Source organism: Gallinula chloropus, assembly GCF_964237585.1.
Source record: "Gallinula chloropus genome assembly, chromosome: 15".
Classification (NCBI taxonomy): Eukaryota; Metazoa; Chordata; class Aves; order Gruiformes; family Rallidae; genus Gallinula; species Gallinula chloropus.
The window spans coordinates 2,302,352-2,326,990 of NC_140100.1; the positions used below are offsets into that span (position 1 = coordinate 2,302,352).

Sequence of the window (24,639 nt, forward strand, 5' to 3'; positions counted from 1 at the left end):
CCTCACTCTGTTCTTCTGCCACCTTTCAAACCCACAGACTTCATGTACAGTCCAAGACAAATACCTCTCCCAGAAAAGTTCTAGTTCCTTCCCAAAAAAGCAGCAGCTAAGGAAGACTTGATCTGGAGCACTGAAGTTCTGAGGGGAGGGATGCCCGTAAGAGATGCTCACAGTTTTCTAGCGACAGCGCTGTGAAAAGCAAAAGGGAATACTGGAATGCAGGCATCAGCCTTCCAGACACTCTGACAGCTTCCTGCTACCAAGATTTCTTTGGCTGAGAGCTTTTGGTGGGCAGGATGGAAGTCTACTGAGAGAGGATTTTCAAGGTTTGAAAAAGCAGAGTAATTACTTTGTTATGGCAAAGTGACTAAAGTATTACACAAAGCATGGTTAAACATTCCTGGATTTCCACCTAGTGGACAGGCTGATGGAGATGACTCCATTGCCTAATGAAGCTATGTTGCTCCCTATTAGCAGAACAACTTTGCCAAACTTTTTGTACGAGCCACGTTTTGTCACATTGAAGAGCAGTGGCACAGTGAGCCTCCATCACTGCCAAACTGCCCTGCACAAAGTTGGGAATACATCTATATCTCTAAACCAGTGACTGAATCCAAAAGCTGTTGGGATGCCTCCAGTGGGCTCAACATACAGCTGGAATTTGGCAGCCAGAGAACAAATGGATAGTGCTGCAACAGCCCTACATCACCTTGGTTAGAACGGTAAATAGAGGATTAACACCAGCACAAACAGCAGGTGTATTCTGTTACTCAGATTTTAGTGACAAGGAGCATTCCTTGTCTATAACGAAATTCCTCATGATGCAAAGGAAATAGAGCTCTGTCTTTCATCTCAACCATCTTACAGGACACCTTAGCTCTATTAACACCAGGCACTAAGCCAGGGATTTTCTTTTCTCAAGTCCACGTACACAGTGGAGTAACAGAAGACTACAAGAATGCAGTTCCTCCAAAAGAGAGAGACAACTGCACTCTCTCCTTTAAAGACTGAAAGATACCGGAAAAGATGACCTGTCATCATGTTCAACCACGTAACACAGGTTTTAAGAGACCAATAATAAATCTCCTTCACCCTGTACAACAAAATACCCAACATTCAGGTTCTCAGAAATCCTAGTGAGCCACTGCTTTTAAAATGCTGCTTCACAAACAGTAGCCCATGAGGGATTTTTTCAACATAGTAGTGGAACATTTTTTTCTTTGGTGGAAGGAAAATCACATTATAGTACAAGACAGCAAAATGCAAAGAGATGGCATATGAAGAAGGTGAATAAATAGGTGTGATGCTTATACTGCTTTTAAAACCATGAAGGAATGCCTTTGTCCAGACCTAGGTCATTCCTCTCTGCAAATTTCAGGAACACGGGCATGTTGAAAATACCAGTAGGGAAGTTGTTTTTAGCACATAGGAAGTTATGTTTTTGCAACATTACAAGAAATGTTCGACCACAAAAGCCTTAATTTGAAGAGGATCAACATGAAAAATACTTTCATTTTATAGATATGCCTTAAGTACCATATATTTTCCCCTTTGTATCAATATTTTCCTTTGAATTTTTAACCAGATTAATTTATGGATTTGTATTTCAATTGCTTAACATTTTTTTTTCCACCAGAGCTGCTAAATATTTGGCCAAGGACCAAAAATAGGATTATTTGTACATCTCATACAGTAAGACAAAAAAAGTCAAGTAATCAATTGTACAAAGCTTTCACATTTCCTTCTCTACCCAGGTAAATAGGTTGGCCCCACTAAAATGCACAATACATGCACATCCTGGAAAGAAAGCTTCTAGCCCTCATCTCCTGAAAAGGTGAAAAACTAGTCACTACTTCAATAGTAACCTTTACTCCCCCATACTAACTAGTTTGGGTTTTTTTAGTTAGCATTAGTTAAAAGCATGCCGGTAAGTTTATTGTCCCTTGATTAAACACACATATGATTCATATTAAAATTTAAATTGAATGTTTAAAATCTTATCTGCTTCAGAAGCCAACACTTCAGTTTGAGCAATCTTTCAGTGCCACGTTCAGCATTTTACTCTCTCACAACCTGTATCATTGGAGCCTGTCTGCCAGACACACACATCTGATTCATTCACATAATTACTAAAGTACCACATAAATCCTGCAACCAGAACTATATTAGGAATTACACAAGGGTGCAACTGACCTGGCTACAAATGCCATATACCAATAAGCCGGGGGACTGTGAGGAAAGGAAGAGAAAACAAAGAGGTGGTGCTTAGGAGAGGCATATAAAAGCTCCCTGATGAAATACAGTTTAATGATAATCTGAAAGTCACAGAAAACTCCAGCCCCATAAAAGGTGAGGCTGGTACATGATTCGGCGTGTGTGCGTGTGGATTGGTTTTAACTCATCTTAAGTGAAGCCGGTAACGCAGGGTCTATCCACTAGTCTGCAGCAGAAATTGAGCTGAAGTGCACAAAAAGCAAGATCTTCACCGCAATGATATGCATGTGGAAGCCTCAACAGAAGCACAAAGAGCGAGCAAAGCGACCCTGAATTCCATTAGGTTTTTGCTTTTCTTTTTTTTCTTTCCTTTAAAAAAAAAAAACAAAAACAAAACCAAACCCAAACCCAGAACATTTCAGACATCTGCTTCCCCTTGAGATGGTAATAGGTGGGTTGAAAAGAGTCCTCTGATCGGCTGCACACGGAGTTCTAGCAGCAAGTAGGGAAACTGGGAAGTTTTGGATGAGCTTTACTATTTAGCAGCGTTCTGGTGGTATCTGTGCCGCCAAACTTCTTGTATCTTTTTGCACCATTTATGAGCGTTCCCACTCGGGTCCATCAGGTAATATGTCCTGTTTGGCTATAAGTGAACAACATTTGAATGAGTACCCCAAACACAGTTTAACTAAAAAGTAGTAACTATTCCGCACTTCCCAATAAACTGATTATTCAGAATCAGTTAATAAGCTTCCCAAAAGTTAAGTTAAATTACAATTATATTACATATTACTGAATCACCATACATCTGGCATCTCAATATTGTTAAGGAGTCAAGTCAACCAACAATGTGTTATTGATACACTCCTTGTCATCCTCTACATAGAAAGATGGCTGCATTTTAAAAGTACTTGGGAATTTCCTTCAAATCCCCCCTTATAGTTTTCATTTACACATGAATTATAAATAGATGAACTTGCATTTGTGGGAAACACATATGTCAGGGGGTTTTGGGGGTTGGTTTTTCCAGCTTTGTTCTGTTTTAAGGCTATCAACACTTGCATTTAAGGAATGACATCTTCTCCAGAAACACTTGTTAACAGCTTAGAATAATTAACTGCACACCTTAGTGCAACTTACGAAGAAGTGAAAGAGTCACTTACTGTGTGAACAAAAAATGTCTTAAAATTCTTGGCTTCCGGCCGCAACTCCAAGGACCAGGGAATCTCTCCCTTTAGGACTTTGTTGACAGGATCCACGTAATACAGGTGGGGCCCTTCTGTGAGCAGCAGTTGGCGCCGGCGTGCGAACAATCCCTGACAAGAGAAGCAGCAGCAACGCAGAAAAAAAGCATGAGAAAGAGAAATGTGTAGATCTCTGTATTCAGCAGTAGAGGCAGAAGGAAAACAGCTCAGTGACAGCACAGTGGGAGTTTGGGGGACTCTCTGTTTTCCTTTTGCTTTACCTGTTTTACCTCACTTTTTTAGGGGTCGCAGTGCACTCACACCACATGGCAAAACACAAGTGCTGTTTTAAAAGAGCATCTTCAAGTTCTAACAAAACATAAATCGAGTGGCTGCAGAGTAAAGTGAAATCTGCCAAAGATCCCAGCACAGAAACCAATATGCCTGATTTTAGGGAGAGCATTTGGAACAAGCAGCTAGCAACTGATGAAACAGAACCTGTATTCCTGTAAAGCTGACATAGACCATCTTTGCTCATCCATACCACATTAAGTTCATACTTAAAGCTGTCCTAATGTCACCTCTGCCTCTCTCAGGATACAGGCACTACTCAAATCCAGGAAAAACCACACAGTTCAGAATAACAAGGGCTTGTGTTTTATTTTCTGATATTTGTGGCTTGATCCACATGCAGACATGCATCAAGACAAAGCATTTAGTGGGCTACTTCAGATTGGGGGGAGGAGATAGAACAAAAATCTGTTTACTACAGTCTTGAAATTAAACTATCAATAGCACATTTATTTTTAGCCTCTTCCAAAAATCTAGAGGGCACCACTAAAAAAAAAAAAGATCACAAGAGAACACTACATTTAAAAAAATAAACCAATTTCACTCTTATAAGTAAGTGAAACAAGGAAGTTCTAAACCAGGTTCCTTGTCTATGCTGCAACTGTACAAAAATTTGACAGCTGAATCTTCTTACAGGGAATTAAGAAAAGTCCTTACCTTTCTTTTGTCCACTGGACCCATTTTTAGAATTAAGTTATTTTCTACAAACTGATGCCTTAAAGAAAGAAAAAGAAAAAGAACTATTATGCCTGAAGTAATTCTTCCACAGAAACAGCTTTTATTATTATCATCAAGCAATTTTCCATGTCTCTCCCTAGCGTCTCCTTTTCCACCAAAGTCCTGAACAACTTTACTAGATGAGGTTTGGACTCTTCCTCCTTCCACAAAGAGCTTTTTCTGCAACGTGATGGGGAGAAAAATAAAAGTAATCACAGATTAGAAACTCCTCAAGAGTGAAGAGAAATGCTGTAGAGCACATGGTCTGGGAGTATTTTGGTTAGGTATCAACAGAGAATCATTCAAAGCCCAGTTATGGCAACTAGAAAGAGGGAATGTTTTCTAATTCTAGGCCCCTGTAGAGGGATGACTTCTCAGCACTGCAACAGCATAATTTCTACCTATTTTCGGAACGTACTCCATAACATCCTCTAGACACTGTAAATTTTAGAAACATAGTGTTAGGTTTCACTCCTATTGCTTTAAAAGTAGAGGTCAGGAAAAATCTAGTTGCTATTTTTTTGCTTGAAGATATTAAGATTGACTAATATTTATCTGAATCAAAATAACTTCAGCTTTTTGATTCCTTCCTGCTGTGCAAGTAACAGATGAGCTGTATTCAAATATCTTACCAAGGATTTCCACCAGCTTGTTTTGCAAGAAGTAACCTCTTCTCATCTTCAGAAAACTGTAAGTCCAGCTCAAAGGAATTGTTGTCAAGATCATGAATATACTGTTCAATGTTTCCTCCTGATGTCTGTGGTGTACTTGTCTCTGGGGCAGACAGTGAGTGGGAAGAGGCAGAACCAGAAACTTGCATGCAACCAAACTGACTCAGGAGATTGTCATACTAAAGGAGGAAACAAAATGAAGTAAAGAAGTTTTGTTGATTAAAAAGCTTATTTTTCACTGAACTGTGGCTTTTAATCTAAGCACGCTTTTGCACAAAAAGACAGCCTACTCTATAGATTAACAGGCCCTTATCCAAAAAAGTATGTTTTGTCAAGAGCAAGGCAACCAGTAATTATTCCAAACACTTTATTAGAAAAAAAAAGTTGACTAGTTTAAATTTTAATCAGCAATTTCGTATCAGATTCTTAATAACTGAGTCTTCATGAAAATATAATTAACTAGCAGTTGCAATAACAATATTTAATAGACAATAATTATACTTCAACAAAAGTCTCAGGCAGCACAGCTGAATGCAGCAATAGACAAACATACATTTCCATAACAGTCTTCATCATCCTCTGACATAGCAGGTAAATACGCTGTGAGCTTTGGGGGTGTTTGAAGATGTAGGTTTTCCCACACAATGGATTCAAAGAAGGGGTGAGCCTTAAGAGGTCCATATCCTCCCATTTCTTCACAACCTAATCTGTTGGTAGCATCTAGAACCTGAGAAAATTGCAATTAATTAATATGCATCAAATGAGGACAAGGAGTGAGCACTGTTCACACTGGCACAGGGGCATGCAAAAACTTAAAACCAGCTGGTCTCACTGTCCTAATCTAAGTTCTACATATCTGGAACATGCACAATGTTATTTGTCAGTATGTGTTGTCAGCAACACTTTGTATGACACCAGCTCAGAGATCTAGAGAAAGGAGCACCTCTTTGGACCCACACGATTTTTTGGCTTGCTTTCTTCAAAGAGGCAGAAACCAAACCAAACAAACATCTCCCCTGTGAGGAGAGGCTGAGTGAGCAGGGACTGTTCAGCCTGGAGAAAAGAAAACTAAGGGGGAACCTAATTAATGTTTATAAAAATATCTTAAGTATGCAATGCAAGGGGAATTAGCCAGACCCTTTTCAGTGCTCTGTGGGGACAAGTTGGAGCACAGGAAGTTCCACACCAACATGGGAAGAACTTTTACCCAGTGAGGGTGAGGGAGCCCTGGGACAGGGTGCCCAGGGGGTGTGGAGTCTCCATCTCTGGAGATATTCCAGCCCCGTCTGGACACCGACCTGTGCAATATGTGCTGGGGAGCTGCTTTGGCAGGGGGTTGGGCCCAATGATCTCTTGAGGTCCCTTCCAACCCCTGTGATTCTATAATACAGAGAAGGTCTGATGGAGCATAGACAATTTAAGTATAATCCAGCATCACATTCTAGTGATAAAAGCAGCTGTGGAAGCTATAGCTGGTGTCAAACATCAACTTCTCAAGCACCCTAAAAAAACCACACAGCGCTCAGGATGTTGATGCAACCTGGACCTCACCATTCAGCAGGCACTGGCTTAGCCACAGAGCTGGCCTGGAAAAACATGCTGCTACACCCTTTACAATTGTTGCACTCGTCATCATCCACAAACATAAGTCACAGTTTCCTCCTCACCACCCATCCCATGCTAATATGCTAGACTACTGACCTTCAAGCTTATACCACTCTAAATGTTCTCTGCACATTCACTTGAGTGTCACAGCTACGTCTCACTGATGAGACAGAACTATTCTATTCTTCCTGTCAAACATTCACATGCAGAGTAATTCTTTGGCTGATACAACTGAGACATGCATTAAGTGCAGGGTAAGTGCATGCTAAAACACAAGTTAAGTTGATCTCTGCTGTAATGACTATACCTCCTTGTGACCTACAGAACACTGTTTTCAACTAAACAATTCACTGTGCAACTCAAGATTAATCTGAGCACTATGTGATCCTAAGGATTTGAATCTTAACTTCTGTGTAATGCACAGTATTCAGATCTATTTGCTTCCATTTCACTGAGAGACATTCCTTGTCCATGCTTTAGAATTTAGATTTTAAGAAATAATAATCTAAGTGCTGTTGAATAATGGATGTTGATTTTCAATCCTCTCCGCTCCGCAGTCAGCAATGCTCCCAGTCATCCTTATTATCAGGTTTGCAATAGAAACTTTAGGAGAAAAGATCAATGTTTCTAATGTCACCAAATCATTTAACAGCAGCAAATATTTACCAATAGCTTTTCAACAAGGTCTTTTGCCTTGGGAAAAAATTTTTCTGGGAAGTCATATTCCAACTTTATTATCTTCTGGAATATAAGATATTCATTTCTGCAAAAGAGAAAAATATTAGCTCTTGTTATTGGTTCTCCAGTTCTTTCACCTTAGCAGTGCATAACCTGGACAAATATTAAACGGGAGGTCTACAAATTAAGTCACATTCCCATAAATCTTTCCAGGGGGTAAAGGAGTTTACAGTCTTCCAAGTATCTATCATCTTGTAAGCACCAGATACTTGAATAATAACCAGGAAAGTTAAAATGGCTCAATATAGAGGTGCCTCATACCCTCTTCACGTAGGCATAGTAACCTTTATGGCAATAAATTACATATGAAATCCTAGGATAAATTAAGGAATCTCTCTCAGGAACTCTCGTTATAGCTGTCTAAGCATCTTCATGACATCAGAAATGACAAATAAAAGCAAGCATAACAACACCACCAACACTGCACCATAAAAAGTTGTACTTCAGAACTGGTAGTAAGGTAAAAGCCATGACCAGGTCAATATATTTCATGATCCACATATAAAGAATTAGCTTAAATCTCTTACCCAGCTCTAAATGGAGGCAATCCAGCTACAAGCTGATATATTATACATCCCAGAGCCCAGAGGTCGGAGCTTCAAAGGAAAGAGGAAAAACATCATAGCATATTTTCCTATAAGCCTTTAAACTGTAATTTAACAAAAAAAAATTCTTATGCTTTCACTAGCTAGAACACAGCACAAGCACATGGGACAAAACATCATTTCCATACTATTTCCCCTTGTTCCTTGACAAAAGAGTAGGCTATCAACACAACTTTCAAAAGAGCATACAGGAACTGTCTCACAACAACCAACTACAAGCACATGTGCAAGACAGCTGAATTTGTCAAAATAATGGGTTCATAATGAGACTAAAAAGAACACTTATTATCTACTATCACGTTTCCAAGATGCAGCCAGCGTAGAGTAATACATGCTACTTCATAATTCAAATCCTGTCCTCAGTGTTTCATAGAGGAAGCCAAAATACATCTTTCTCACTTAAAGCTTCTCTTCAGGTACAAATAAGGAGGCAGGCAATAAGGTACATGGGGGAGGGAGTCTTAAGTTATAGTGTGTTGGCCTGAAAGTGTATTTTTTAGTTATTTTTCCTCCTATGCATAGATTTGCTCACAGTTTAGAAATCCTCATGGAGACTAAAATACTAACAAAGAATCAAAACTACTCAGATTAAGTTTTGTGTGAAGATGAAGCATTATGTCACTTCTAAAAGGAGATAACCTGATTAAATCCTTCTGTTAGCCAAACCAGTCCTCTTTACTAGAAGCAAAAGGGGAAAGTCTAATGCATTTTCTATCACTTTAAGGAACATTACACAAATTACCACAGTCATTCATACAAGAGATCTCTTTTCCTTATGATTTCTGTGGTTAGCTTGTATATAGCATTGTAATAAGTGTATATACAACAGTCTGCAGGTTGCTATCAAGAACTAACTTAAACGAGCTCAGAAATTTCTTAATGCTGTCACTCATACCAGCACAGTGATGAGCTTTAAACCACTGCAAACCCCAAGCAGAGCCTAGCAAAGGTAACTGCAAGTTGATCTCAAGTCAAAGCAAGGTGTAGCCTTTCACCATACTGACAGAACATGACATTCTGTTCCTTTTACAGCTGGAGTTACCATATTAGAGGAGGTTTATATAAACCAGAATGAAAATAAATTGTATTTGGTAACAGAAAAAGTTTTTCAAATGTATTTGTGGGTAAGAGAAATCCAACTTCACACTGGACACTCTCCTGACAACACCTAATGCTGTCTGTAGAACTCCAGCAGGTAGATGAACTAAGGAAACCAGTGCTTGGATACGAAACAGTATTTTTCAAGAAAAATTTTCAAACTGTCTTACAAAAACCTTTATACTATATAGAAGCATCTTGTTTCTTTGAAATTCTAAGCTTGCTTGCTTCATTTATCCCCTTGCCCCCGTTTGACAAAATCCATACAGAGCCAGTAAAGCTCTGAAACACTGTGCAGTCCTCACCTTTTACAGGCAGATTTCTCTGTCAGCAGTTCTGGGGAAACATACTGTGCCGTCCCTACGAATGAGTTTGCCCGTGCTGGCAAGAAAATGGAAAGAAGTAAATACATACTTACAGAAAAGCCAACCTCCACCTTCCCCCGCTGCCCCCAACCCTGTAAGACCCATCCCCTCACCAAGACAATCTACTGCAAGTTATGTAATGCTACAAAGACCCCACAGGAATTTAATTTCTCTACCCATCCACAGAACCTGCTCAGACAGGCCAATCTCAGTGATATCTATTTGGTTCAAGGGGCTAAGCATCTAGGCACTTTGTTAGGTATAAAATCTACCAAGACAAGCATACTGCATTCAAGTAAAAATTAAGTTTGTCAGATTCAGTTCAGTCTAATGCTTTTTTCAGGCATTGTCTGCAGCATCATTGATTCACAGGTTAATATTAAGCAATTAGTGGCACAAGTATTCTATAATCATCACATCTGACCAATGCTGATAGGCACTGGAGTTACATACATATGCAGAGCTGAGCCACTGGAGTTATACATATGCATACAGCTGAGCCATAGTAGCTACACATATTCTTATCTCACAAGTAAAGAGTAATTCGATGTCATTTAAACTCCCACTGTATTTGGTGACCTGGCTGGTCATACCACAACACCAAATATTACTTCTTCTGACATAATGTAAGTAGCACCAGTCAAAACTGTTTCAGGATCACTCAGTGATTTTGTTAGAGAAGGAGTAATGCTATTTGAAGGTTACAATTTGGTACATACAACATACATTCATTTTCCAAGAACCACCTGCTACAGTTCGGTGTGCCACCCGGTGAACTAAGCAATGGCATACCTTGTCTGCTATCTGCAGATAATACTTTTGCTGTTCCAAAGTCTGTTATTTGGATGTGCATATCTTCATTTAGCAAGATGTTCTCTGGCTTAAGGTCCCTGAAAAAGACAGATTTTTATATTTAAACAGCATAAAAAGTAAAGCTGCGAAACTGTCTAGTGATTTATGTACGTAACTATCATACATGATGCATTCTATAAACATGACTGTGTCAGCTTTCCTCTAACTTGGAGTCAACATGCAGACTGCTAACAGATGTGGAAAAGCATATTCATTCACTATTTTCTAAGAAAACTTGAAGTAATAAATAATCTCAGAACTAAGCTTTTTTGTATCTTACTTGTTCAACAAAAAAAGAAAACCAGAAAACCAAACCAAGTATTATTTGCTTTGCACCAAGGTTCCTCAGCTGACATACTTCCCTCCTAAGAATTATCTCTGGATGCTCATAAAGAATTCTAGAAGCACAGTAGTTGTTTCTGTTGACTGGTAAGAAAAATCAGTGCTAACTCAAAGCCATTTCCATCAACCACTGTACAGTATGATTCTCCTCAGATTACAGCCCCCTATTATTGCAAAGCATGGGTTGTGCAGTTGTACTGTGGACTAGCACAGACAGTGATTGGAATGAAGTCATCATGACATGAGCCATAAAGATCCTGTAACTATTTCTCAGAAAGAAGTAGAAAGTACATGAACAGAGTGGACCTTCTGAAGAGTTCCATGTAGGGTCTTTTTACACACGCATAGGTATGTGTATATATATACACTGTACTCTATACACATATATACATACAGTTTATATGTTTATATTGTGGATCTAGGATACAGCTATATATACAGATACATAGAGAGATGTATCTGTAGTAACATTTCCAGAGTAGCCTGGTCTCTTAAAGTAGTTCTGTCTCATGTCTTATTTCTTTAGACAGCGAAAGCTTTCAGGCAACGTGAGAACTACAGACTCACAATTAAATAAACTTTATACTAAATTATCTAGATGAACTATTTCACTGTTCTCTTTTGAGCTTCTCATAGTGGCCTTCATATGAAGCCAAATACAAAGCAGCTCTTTTATAATATAAGACTGCCAACAGAGGCTTAGTAATACTGACGATCGTGCTATACTCATTTATAAGCATTCTCCCAGTCTAACACATGGACTATATAATCAAAGTGAAACTGTGAGTTCTTGAGCTGTTTTTCCCCAGCAAGAAAATGTTATGCTTTTAGTACTTTCCACATCCAGACCCCTCAGATTCTATTCCTAATTGCTTAACAGAAAAGTATTAGGAAAATATTTTGTCCTTTAAAAAATACATGACAGTAGTAATAACACTATCAGAATTTTGATGAGCCAGGTTTTTGCCAACTAGCACCTACTGTTCATGAACAACTGCTTAGGAACCTAAAAAGTATATTTCTTACCCAAAAAGAAATTTTGCAGCTCAGATTTCTCACACTTACAGCTTCAATTTGCTTAATTATGAATGAGAAAACATGTTTATCCAGACAGTTACATCAAGAACAACTGCAAAAGTCCTAATAAAAGCTTTGCTAAATTTCACTATTTACCTAGTTACTGTTCAGCTTTGTGGAAACTGATGTCAGTTTTCACTGAGTGAATGCTGACATTCATTAATTTTACTTTAATTTCACATGCTACACAAATTCAGTTATTTTTGGTACATAACACAGCAAGGGAAAACAACTAAACAAAACACAAACTTAATTAAACAAAGAGTCAGCTTATGGTTTTAGACCAACTGATCAAGCTTACAAGAGATGAGCTTTTGGTAATGATAGTTCAAAAGATTTCTTAGTTTTTCCCTCTAGAACAGTTGGTCTAACAACAGAGATTGGCTCTCCTAAAGTTTTCTCTGGCTCTCTATGTTAAGAACAGTCCTGATGCTAATGAAATGTTATTGTGCTCTCAGCTTTTCACAGATTCCACATTTGATTTAGAGGTCACAAAGAACATTTCTAGAAAACAATACCTTGTGCATAATCAAATGCTTGGTGGTCTCAACTTTTATTACCTGTGAATTATTCCTTTCCCATGCAGATACTCCAGGGCTGATACAATTTCAGCAGTGTAAAACCTGGTACAGGTCTCATCAAATGAGCCGATTTTGCGTATATACTTTAGCAGCTCTCCATTTTTGGCATAGCTAAGCCCAAAATCTGAATGAAAGTATAGTTAAGGTCTAACACTAAACCATTCTAAAACAAAAATCCCCACACCTCAATCTGAAGGCCAGAATAGTACAAAATATACATGAACAATGGGGGAGAAGGGAAGTTGGTTAATTTAAAATTTTACATAGTAGGAACCCAAAATAATTTCTTTTTTAATATATATATAAATAAGAGAACCTCAGACAGGTCCCCATTTCTTAGCATAGCACAGATTACACAAAGGGTTAAATCTGTAGTTTTCCTAGACAGTCACTTGAATAATTCATTTAAACTGTATACATAATTGCCCTCAGAGAGAACTATTTACAGTCATGGCGAGCATTCAACCTAAGTTTAAAATTGCCCCATCATCTGGAAAGTTCCAAAGTCAGCCTGGTGTTCAGTGAGCAAATGTTTACGTTACAAAAGAGCCCCTAGAAGTTCTATTAGTGTACATGTGTAGGTATGTATGTACATATGCTACAGGACCTGTTAGCACTGCCAGCAGCCTCCATGAAAAACACAACTACTTACCAGCCCCAGAAATAGACTGATTTATCCTTTTACCCTTGGCACAGCCAATTTGAAGCAGGATGTTCAGGAGGAAATTCACATAATTAACCTTTTTTTTTTTCCACAAGGAAAAAAGCCAACTGCAAACCAATGAGCTTTCAAGATGAAACTGCACTTTGCAATTACTGCTAGAGAGAGAACTTGGGAAATGGTGACCCAAACAGAAGAGTTTCAGCTGTCTATCGTTCAGCTTATTCTGTAAGCACTTTTGCACATGACAAGTTTTAATACATCCAATTTTTCAAATAAGGAATAGTAAAGATAGCTGGCTATTTTAAACAGGAATTTTGGTGTTTTCTTGTATACATCAAAAATAAAAGGTTTCCAAAAGGTTTCTCATACAGCACCCAATATTTTGTATTAAACTTAGATTGTTGCAAGTCACCCTTCAGCATTTACTGGCCAATATACGTTACTGTTTTATTCATCTGCCCTGTCATGCAAGTCACCCACTCTTCTCTTTGAGAGCACACACTCATTCTATTTGCCTAATTTCTATTAAGGCCATAACTGCAAAAGTTGCATTGCAAACATTAAGATCTTTTAAATACCTCACGTTATTTTCATCATTCCTGTTTGACAACGTTTCAAAAGGAACCAAAACTGGGGACTGCTACTTCTAAGAAAACATTACAGCAAGTTTTAAAACACGAAGGATACAGAGCTTTTCATCATCCTGAAAGGTGAAGTAGAGTTTCACAAAAAAAGGGTGATCCAGGCGGGACATCACGTCTCTCTCTCGTGTCACATATGGCACCTTGTTTTCTTTGATGATATGACGCTTTTCTAGAATTTTAACTTAATAAAAAAAAGAGAGACAGTGTGAAAATGCAGGAGGTACAACTAAATTGAGTCCATCTAATTTATTTTGGCTTTTTTTGGATAGGTAAAATGATCACAAACCCACTAATTCTCCCTTTTGAACAGGTGTTTTGTAACAGGACTAGACTGATAGTGCATTTTTTCAATTTCCACACTGAAGGAGTCAATACTTACTGGCATATTCTCTAGAACTTGCCAATTCTCGAGCCAAGACAACCTGTCACCAGATGAGAGAAAATATATTGTAACCATTTCTTTGGAATACTGATTGTCTAAAACAAACTATCACAGCTACAACAAACAAAAGATTCACACATGGGTTCATACCCTGCTGGCTTCAGGAAGATACTCAGTTCAGCACAACAACACTTGTTTTGCTAAGAGACCTGACTGGGTAATCACTGATTCACTTTTTTTTCCCCCCTCCCAGAATGCTGAAGAATGTAACCGAAGTTACAGTAAATTGCCAAATCTTCTTAAGGGGAATAAAGAAGCAGCAAGCCTGCCCAGGAATATTTACAAAGACTTAACATTCACAGTACTTTTTACTTAATATAAACAGCAAAGATTGAAAGATATAATGTATCTAAAAGATCAAAAGTAAGAATTGAGACAGAGCTTTCAGCTATTTACAGTTTGTTAGGAAAAAGATTTAAAGAAAGGAATGTGAGAATTCCAATTAGCAGGAGCAAGGGATAAAGTTTCAAGCAAGCAGTTCTACATTTTTTAAGAGAAAAACATTTGGAGGCATGCAAATTAAAGCTCATCTTCAAGAAACAGCTTCTATAAAAGGCAACTTTTAAGACAATCTAAAAAGTCCTGCAGCATGAATCCCAGCAATAATCTTGTAACAATAGAAGACATTTTGTTTTCCTCATTTTAATTTGATATCCAATCCAATACCTTGCTAAATTAGTATAATGTTCAGATTCTACTTTCAATCACTGCATTAGGCTTGCTTCCAACCCACTTATATTCTAACCCCCTGCAAAACCAGTTACAACAGAGCATCACAAAAATATTACATACACGTAATACTAAACATTCAGCGTTAGGAAAAAGAGCTTCTACATAAGGTGGTTTTTCAGTGAAATAAATGCATACTGCTGTGCCCTTTCAGTGTCAGAAAAATGAAATCTCAGTTTACTAGTAAGAGGAGGTGCTTGAAGCTGTCTACAAAGCAAGGAGATTTTCATCGCTTTAGAAGAGCAGAGCAGCCATGAGAAGGCCCTGTGCTTGTGTATCTGTGAAAAACAAGCATGGGTCCAAGAACTGTCAGAGCTGCAGGTCCCACAAAATTGCAGCATGCTCTGAAGATAAATGTCCTGAGGCCAGACCATGTGCATCTCTGCTGAATTTGAAACACAACACCGGCACCAGGTAGAGTCTGTGGTAGCTCAGATTATTCCATTACAACCTTGAGTAACCAATTACTATTTTTTTTTAATCTGGAGCTGTCAGCAGAGGGACAGTAATAGGAAGGGTCCTGCTTTTAGATGAACACTTTCCAGTCAGCATGTCTGTGAAGATCTTGGGGAGTGGAATCAGATCTCTGAATCTACAAACATATTTTATAAGAACAAAGCATAAGTTCTTTTTAAAAAGTTTTGATAACCACATTATACAAACTGTACAGATCAAGAGCAGACAGTAATCTCATGCAGTTCCCTTTGTTGACCTGCAAGCTCCTCCTCCTGAGGGGGAATAACCCCATGAACCCCATCACATCCTGGGGGCTGAAGGGATGGAAAGCAGCTTTGCAGAAGACGACACAGGGGTCTCAGTAGACACCAATCTGAACATGAGCCAACAACGTGCCCTTGCCACAAAGGCAGCAGTGAATGGTATCCTGGGCTGTGTTAGGAGGAATGTTGCCTGTATGTTGATGGAGGGGAACCTTCCTCCCTCTTCAGCACTGGTAAGATCAACCTGCAAGCTGCAAGCTATGTATTTAAGTACAAGTTATGCTTGGTGATTACTAGAGGCCTGCCTCCTAAACGCCACAGTACAACAAGAAGGAAGAACAAGAAAACCCCAACATTTAGAGATCAACAACCAAAAGGTGTGTAGAACAAATGACATGTGAAAAAGATGCAAAAGATACAGAAATATTATTTTCTGTCTTACAGCTCAGCAACTATAAAAGCATCAAATGAAAGTACTAATTGCTTCATGTGTTCTTTGAGATAACTCAGGTAATTAATTCTTGTGGAATGCCATGGACATATAAAGTAAGTTAGAAACAATCCATTCAAGGCTACAGAATACAGAGATACTAACTGTGGCTCATGAAGACCTCGAAGGCCATGATGCTAGAGGCTGAGAAAGGATATTAGAGAAGTATCACTGTTCTTACTCTCTTCCTGAAGCATCTGGCAGTAGCTCTTGCCACAGACAAGACATTGCGTAGAAGTTCTTACCAAGACAAACCCCTTTATATCATGAAGGGTTAACATAATCCATTATGCTATCAAACTCACATTAGAAAGCAGTGCCTCCCAAAAGCCAAGCATCAAGTCATCAGGATACAATGGAACTTTAGATGAGTTTAAAAGGTACTCGAGAAAACCAGCACCCTTTAGTGCAACACTTAATAGCTAAACTTAAACCCACCATGTCCTGCTCATTTACTCTCCAAGGTGTTCTCTTCAGGTTTAAATCTCAGCAATATTACTCACCCCACAAATCTGGAAGTTTATCTAAGATAACTGGCACTCCATATAAAAAGTAAAGTTACCGTTGAAAAGGATCCTTCACCCAGAATTTTCCCAAATTTGAAGTCATCAGGTCGTTTCTTCCGAGGCTGCGGAGGCTGCTGTCCCGTGTGTTGCTGCAAGGAGTTTGAACTGGATCGTGGTTCAGCTGCAGTGGCCTCCATGTTAGATCCCTGTCGGCTGCCACAGGTGGAAATGACAGATGGAGTGCTGGAATCTGCTTGGTTCCTCACCATTGAGGGGGATGAACAGGAGCATAACACCACACTGGACTGGATCGGAACAGCATCATACTGGAAAGAGAAGTGAAACTTATTCTTACACCTTCAAGCTATTACCATACACATCTGCGCTTTATTTCCATACAAGCATCATATAAAGTGCTATTTGGAAGGGTTACCATGAAAATGTCTTTAGCAGGCAATGTTAGTATTTATTCTGGAAATGGCAGCGCTTAATTTGTTAAACAACTGTTTATGTCATGCTGTGCACACACATTCAGCCATAACTCAAAAGCCTGAATGCTTTAATTCCAGGCTGCTTTTCTTTCTTCCAAACACAAAAAAAGCTCCCTAACACCAAGGTGTCAAACTCCAGGGTATGTTCTCCCACAAACACCACCATCTTTAAGCTTTATTTCATGCTTAGAGACAGAGCCATGCGCCCAATCTTAACGGGTACTATTTTTCCTGAAATGAAAAGGATTATCTAGCTGTGCCATGAACACCTGGATTCAAGAGTAACGTCAGTTTAGAGATCCAAGTCACAATGAACTGCAAATTAAAAAGTAAAGCATGAAACTTTAATGGAGACAAAAGATACATTCCTACGTTTTTACTTGGACTCTCACTTTCTCCAATAGTATTTCTCTTTAATACACCTTAGGGAAGGGCAAGAAAAGAAAGAACAACATACAAAAGCCAGATTAGCTGGAGGGTTTAATTATCAGCAATATCTAATACTGTTTTTGAAGACTGCTCTGGTCCACAAGCTTTCACAAGAAGGGAGATCACACTATTTAAATGGTACACATGACCACATCAAGACATCCCAACTCCAGAAAAAAGAACCAGATACAACTCAGAAAATAGCAAGTATAAGATACGTTATTTGGTAATTTTATTTATCACTTTCCCCAGTAAGACCAAGGAGCCTTGCCAAGCTGCCTTCCCTCCCTGTTGGTAATATACCTCAGGCATCTGCCTGCCCAGAAAACACCGACAACATTGAGTGTTCTGCTGCACTACTACTGACAAAAATGGCATGCAAAGGGAATATTAAAACAAATTAACACCATGTCTGAGCATCACTTTTTTATTTCAGTATTCTAACATACATCCAGCAGAATTAAACTATGGCTTAATGAAAATCTCCTAACCTCAAAACCAGACGTATTATACAACCCTGACCTAGTCTGTAACATACCTCATGTTGATATTCAAATGAGCATTGCTTCTGACAAAAAGAATTTTTTCTCTCATGAATTTCAATTTGATTCAAAACTATTTTCTGCATTTCTATCAGAAACCACTTCAGAAATGAATTGGACTTGCATTCCATCATGCAGATGGACTTAAAGCACCTGGCTCCCAAATTAGCAATTACTCACTTGGCTGTGCTCTATGCAGTAGGGAAAAGCAGCCTTATTTACTGCTCAACTTCTTTCAAAAATAAGATACTCGAGAAATACACTTTACTTACACATTTAGCAGGATTGCAGAACAAGGAGACAAACATTTTTCTTCTAAGCATGCAAACGTATACTTTCTAAACTGAGATGAAGACAACAAGGTCAAAACCAGTACAAATTCTCAGTTTTCTCCACTCTCCGTAACTGATATATAAATATCAATTCCCACAAGACTGAAAATCAACTATCATTAAGCAACTATTTTAAACAGTATATTCCAAGCAGCATAAGGGAAGAGTCGCTTCCCAATCTGAGAGCTGCCCACTTGCTCCGGGATCTCTATTGCTCCTTAGGGCTCTTCCCAAGAAGGATGACCACACAGACAGGGCACAGACCAAGAACAGGTCACAGTTTATTAGCCCTTTGTCTGAGCTTGGTCAGAAATCTGCCTCTGACGATGGCTGTCTGCTCTGTTTTGTACAGCTTTGCCAAGGACGAGGGGGCAAAGCTGGGGGAAGACTTGGGAGACAGATGGGAGAATTTTGCTTCTTGGAAGTTCACTAACTCCCCTAGAGCACCATACATGCCCCCTACTCTGTATCAGCTACGCAGCTCTCTTCCCACTGGAGAGAGGAAAGCGTATTGACACTCTCAAGAAAACACATTAACATATGTGAGCTGTAGGTCACGGTTCCCTTTCTGCCTCCTATGCAGATATTTTAGCTGACACCTTCCCCAGACTAGCTATTGTCCCTAATATCCTCATAACCCAGCTGAACCACCTCTCCTTCAGACAGCTACTCAAGCAGCAGCCTGCATAAAGATACACAGCAGCTAGAAGTAAAAACAGATTGTACTTTTTCCTATCAAGAGCACAGCAAGGCTGACACAAGCATGACTGCTCAACAACTGAAGCGATGCCAATGTAAGAAGCATCCCATTAATTGAAATATAGTAAATAAACACACACACACAGACTAAATATTAGTATTTAAATGATGAACTGGCTCCAGTCAGGCTATTCTAGAGCAACTGAGGGTTTGCAGACAAATAAAGCAGCAGCATTGGGGGGGGATCTAATTAGATTCTGCAGCTAGCAGTATCACCTTGAAAAAACAAACAAGAAAAAAACCCACCAAAGCACCAGAGAGCACTGAAAGGGGGGGAAAGGTGCTGAATGCAGTTTATTTTTTCCACAGTATCTGGAACTAAGTCACAATGGGTATCAAGTATAGAAAAGTCCTAAGGGAAGAAGAGACAGGAATCTGTAGGAAGAGAAGGCTATTTCCAGCCAAGGTATAACGTCAATTAGTCCCCTGACTTTCTCAAAAGAAAGTCAAGATTAAGAACAAGGAGGACAGAGGAAAATACAATAGATTTTAAAGTATCAGTTAACCCCAGGAACAACAGAATTCTCCAACTAGATATGTTGCACCTGAATATTTATAGAAAAGGTCATTCCTACACTTGTCTTTCCACACATTCTTGTTTAACTATTTATCTTCTCAACTTTATTTTTAAATATGCCAAAACCAGATGTCTGCAGAGCCTACACACGTTTCTACATACATGACCTCACATACACCAGAGGCAGAACACAGCCTAGCTCATCCAGTCTCATCTCACACAGCCACTCTTCTGCAAAAATCAGACTTAAGATTCTGCTTCTGCTAGATACAGACTTTGTTAGCAAGATATTTATAAGAATTTATAAACCTCCTAAAACTGCATCTGCAGTTCTCCAGAGCTTGAGGATGCTCTCCTTCCAGGAATTGTCAACATTTCTCAGCTGGCAAGCCAGTGAAAGCACAGACCCTCACACAGTGACAAAAGACTTACCTACTGCATGTCATGGATCACCGTGGACTACGCTGACAACCACTGATCTAATTATTCTCCCTCTGCTCTGTTAGTCTCTAACACTACCTACTTTCCTAAGCTCTTAAGGGGGCTGTTTCTAATTTACTTTCATACAGAAATTGTTTCTTAGTGCAACCTAATAAGGAAGAAAAGAACCAGTCTGCTGAAGGTACGTGGAATTATAGATCAACAGACATACCAAAATCTTCATTAACTAATTTTCCCTAAATCACTACAAAAAGGCTTAATTTTATTTACATGCCATGTGAAGCAAGTCCTTAGATCCTTTTACCAGCAGACAGTAAGAATAAACTTCAAGAGAAGAAAACCTGAATCAATGCAGAAGCCCACTAGGTATCACCACATTTTGCCTTTTATACTTCCCTTGCTCCCCTTGGTATACAAAGCCAGCCAAAGCTCCCAGCTGCCTAAAAGGACCTGTATGCTTTGGAATCCTGTCTGCAGCTCAGCAGAATTGACAACAGCACTACCACTACAGCTCTGAATAGCTGTCTGAGCACACAGCACACACCAAGCAAACATCACACATCTCAGCGAGCTTTTCCCCACCACAAAACCCAGCACACAGCTTTATTAACACTAACAGCAGCAAAAGCAACTTGCACAGACTTCTGAAGCTTCCAGCATCTATTCTCACCGACATGATACTGAACCCTGAAGACACCCAAGAACATCTCTGCTACCACCCAAGTTCTCCTAGCAAACTCTCATTTCTGTCACAAAACCTCAGTGTGAATAGGGCCCTACCCTGGCACTGGGCTGGTAACACTGGGTCTAACTGCAGAAGGGATTATGAATCTCCACTGCCTTAAGGCACAGGGCAGACATCAGATCAGAAAAAACTCTTCCATTCACTTACCTACAAGGCCAAATTTTTGGAAACAGAACTTTCTAGCAGAAAATATTATTTACACAAAGCATCATGAGCTCCTACACCTCAACTGGTGCATTTGTTTTGATTCTCAACAACTCTGATGAGACTGTGTAAGCCAGAGCACTGGCACAACCCTCTTAAGAATCTATTTTTTTTAAACAAGTCTCCTTTATGGTATTACTGGTCTATTAAATGGAATAATAAAGATACCCACAACACATCTATCTTGGCATAGCATCTGAAATACATCATACAGTTTAGGAAAATGAATATGGGACATATTCTAAGTAAAACTGGTTAAATTCTTAAACAACTTACAATTAATAGTCATTCCCAAAAAAGGATCTCTTCCAGTTCATGCTGGGATTGACTCTCAAACAATAAAGGTTGAAAGAAAGAGAACTGGATAAATTCAAAGACTGGGAAAAAACCCACCCCACAGCATTTGGAAGAAAAAGCTTAAAGCAACCTGCAGCTTTTGGCAAATCAGACAAATGGTGAAGCATTACTTTTGTCTCTACCAAGACATTATTACAACTTAAAATATGGTCCAAGAACTTAGCTGTAAGGGTGGGAAACATGGACAAAAAAACTTTAAGCTAGTCCATACCTGAACATAGAGAACTAAAAAGCAACAGCTAGGATGAGCAAAATCTTACTGCCACTAGCACTGTGCAAAAATCAAGGAGAAAACCAAAACAAACCCTTTTCAGGGGAATAAAAAAATTGAAGACATTGAACAGCTGGAAAAGCATCTAATCATCTGACTAGATTAAGCTCCTGAAATCTGTGTTTATCAAAGAATCTGATTTTTATAGCTTTTTGATATCAGAGAATACAGAACTGAAAGTTAGTATCTCCTGCAATTCCAGGCAAGTACTACTGGATACAGGAATTAGTGAGCAGCACGTGCCATAAACGTTACACTAAAGGATGATAAGAATTGTCAGACTTTCATGGCAATCAGCCAATACAAACACGTATGCCCAACATCAGCCAAGTCTGCTCCAGAAGTAAGATTCAGAAAGCAACACAGCAAGGCTCTGGGATATCTATGAATGAATCTTTTCACTTGCAAGTGGAATTTGAGAGGCTTTCAAAACAGATACTACAGCATAAGATACCCTACCCAGCTGTCACAGTACCCAATCCCAGCTTTTACATCTCTGCCAAACACAGCCCTTTGATACAGAAAGAGGATGATGTTCCAAAATCTGTGAATCTAAGATTCAATATCCAAATTAATACATTTGTCTTCAAGTTAAAATATGGAGTCCATCTATTTATCTGTGCAATTAAGGAGAAATAAAGGCCTTTCTTTCACATTGAGAGACAGTAATTGCTTTCACTGGACAGGTGTTGCAGTTTTAGAGATAAAGCTGACTTGCTACTACTTATCAATACTGAGATTCTGCTACAGACAATTTAAGTTGGATAAGCTTGGCCCCAGAGGTTTTGTAAATTATTTTGATATTGCCACATAAGTAAAAAATTTTGAAATGGAACTTTTATTTTATAGGGCTTATAATTTAAACACGGAAAACATGGGGTTTCCTAAGGATTTATCTGGAAAGTGCAACTGGAAAAAAGTATACAGCAAGGCACTTATATTTAATATATTCTTTCCACAGCACACTGGTGTTTTAGAGGGTTGACAAAGATGCAGCAACTGCATCTGACACAAATCTCATGCCTGAAAAAGAGCATGAGAAAGAGTGATTAGCAGATGCTAGGGACAGCCTTCCCACAGGCTTGCTCATGCCCCAGTGAAAATGTTTACACTCCTCCAGGTTCTCCAGTACCTGTGGGACAGCCTGCATGTCAAAGGCTGAGCATAACACACCCTGGAAGTCCCAGAATATTCCAAAAGGAAAAAAAGCAACTCAACAGAGCAGATACTGAGATGGGCCTGAATATAGGTCCTCAAGCTATTCCTCACAGAGCCTAAGAGGAGGAGGAGGAAGAGGAGGAGGGTGCAGGCAAAAGCAGGGTGGAAGGAAACATCAGCAGCTACAAAAAGCATAAATTAAGATACAAAGAAACACTGATTCACAACAACAAAATCCAACTACAAGCCTCACCTCCCAGTGCCAAGAGGACAGCACAGGTGGCACTTTCCATTACATACCAATCCCACCCAGGAGTGGTTTCCAGGAAGCATACTGATCATCATGTGATCCCTATCAGTATTCAACACCAGTTTTCCTTTCATAAACCCTGTACACTGCTACACCAGAGCGATTGCCATGAATGATGGCAGCCCAGAACAATAATGGACAGTGTGCTTTCATAAACTGCAGTGAACATCAATTCCCCCACCTTGTATCCTCAAGCTTGCTTATGGGCCAGGCTTCTGATTAAACACAGATCGTCACACCTTCTGCTAAGTGACCCACAGCATCCTCTTCCCACCAGCCAGGACTACAGGTGTGTGTACACAGAGAGAAACAGCACACTGAATAATTCATGAAACTGTTGCTTGCCAGTCTCCCTTTATATATCCACAGAAGTTTGCCAGATAATTTAAAGAATTTATTAATACCTCTATTTGCCAGCATTATTATTACCTTTAAGGAAGTGAAATATTTGCCTAATGAGAAAATCCATTCACATGCCTTAAGAAGTGTCACTTGATGCTGTCTTGTCATTATAACATAAGAACACACACGTGATGGACAGGACAGAACTCAGGTTAAGCTGAGCCTCATCAGTACTTCTGAATGCACTACAGACCTAGTAAACTGTTCACTCACCTAACAGGTTAACCTTGACACTCAAATACACAAAGACATATTAAATACCTCCCAATTTCTATAGTGTTTTCATCTTATTTTTAAAAACATGCACTCTGCTCACACCTTCAGCTTGAACAGATAGTGCATCTCCCCAGTCAGGTAGGAATACCATCAGACCAGAACAGCAAGGAAACCAGACTTAGAAGTATGCTTTCAGATTCTGAAATAGCTAGTCTTCTCTGGGATGAAAACAGCAAGCCATGCTTAAAAGACTTGCTCTGTGCAGCAGAGTGTGCAAAACGTAGCACTAAAAAAGGTTATAAAAAAAACCAGATCAAAAGGCATTTCCAAAAATCTCCTCTTTTTAGATGTTATACAAAACAGATAACAGGATGGTTAATCTTCAACATATCAGAAGTGAAGTTTATACTGAAATGACAGATCTTCAGCCTTTTTTAAGGCAGATGATTCAAATGTCTAAAAAAAAAAATCATAATAAACAAAATCAACATGAATTTCTAAGCACACCCCTCTCCAAAAAACCAAATGAGGCACTTACTTAAAAACTGTCCTAGGTTACAAAGACACCAAAGATACTTTCCTGGGACAAGAGGATTTTTTTTTCTACAGAGTAGTTCTTTGAAGATGGTAACCAGGCATTTTCTTCAAACTGCCGTAAACAACCCCTATTCCAGTACTAGTTATTTGCAGATATTAAAAAAGCATTAACATTAATCTTCTATAGCACAGCAGTTTGTATTTATGTTGTGTAGAGCTGCATCAGCACTTCCAAACCTCATCACCAAACGGTTTGAAAGATTACTGTAGAGAAGTTCAGGTCTAGCTCGTAACACAACAAATTGCCCATCAAATCCACGTGCCTTGAAGAAAC

At 39.1% G+C, this 24,639-nt stretch overlaps 1 protein-coding gene across 1 annotated transcript; it reads right to left on the reverse strand.

Moving 5' to 3' along the window:
- Positions 1–1,980: 1,980 nt before the first annotated feature.
- On the reverse strand, positions 1,981–18,842 carry PDPK1 (3-phosphoinositide dependent protein kinase 1; the record flags this gene model as incomplete). Its single annotated transcript, XM_084270922.1, has 14 exons — positions 1,981–2,857; positions 3,378–3,530; positions 4,407–4,464; positions 5,099–5,316; positions 5,691–5,864; positions 7,409–7,505; positions 8,008–8,076; positions 9,489–9,564; positions 10,341–10,438; positions 12,380–12,524; positions 13,752–13,889; positions 14,088–14,130; positions 16,651–16,920; positions 18,714–18,842. 14 exons carry the CDS (start codon positions 18,840–18,842, stop codon positions 2,750–2,752), a joined length of 1,776 nt encoding a protein of 591 aa, XP_084127048.1. The 3' UTR covers positions 1,981–2,749.
- Positions 18,843–24,639: the final 5,797 nt, after the last annotated feature.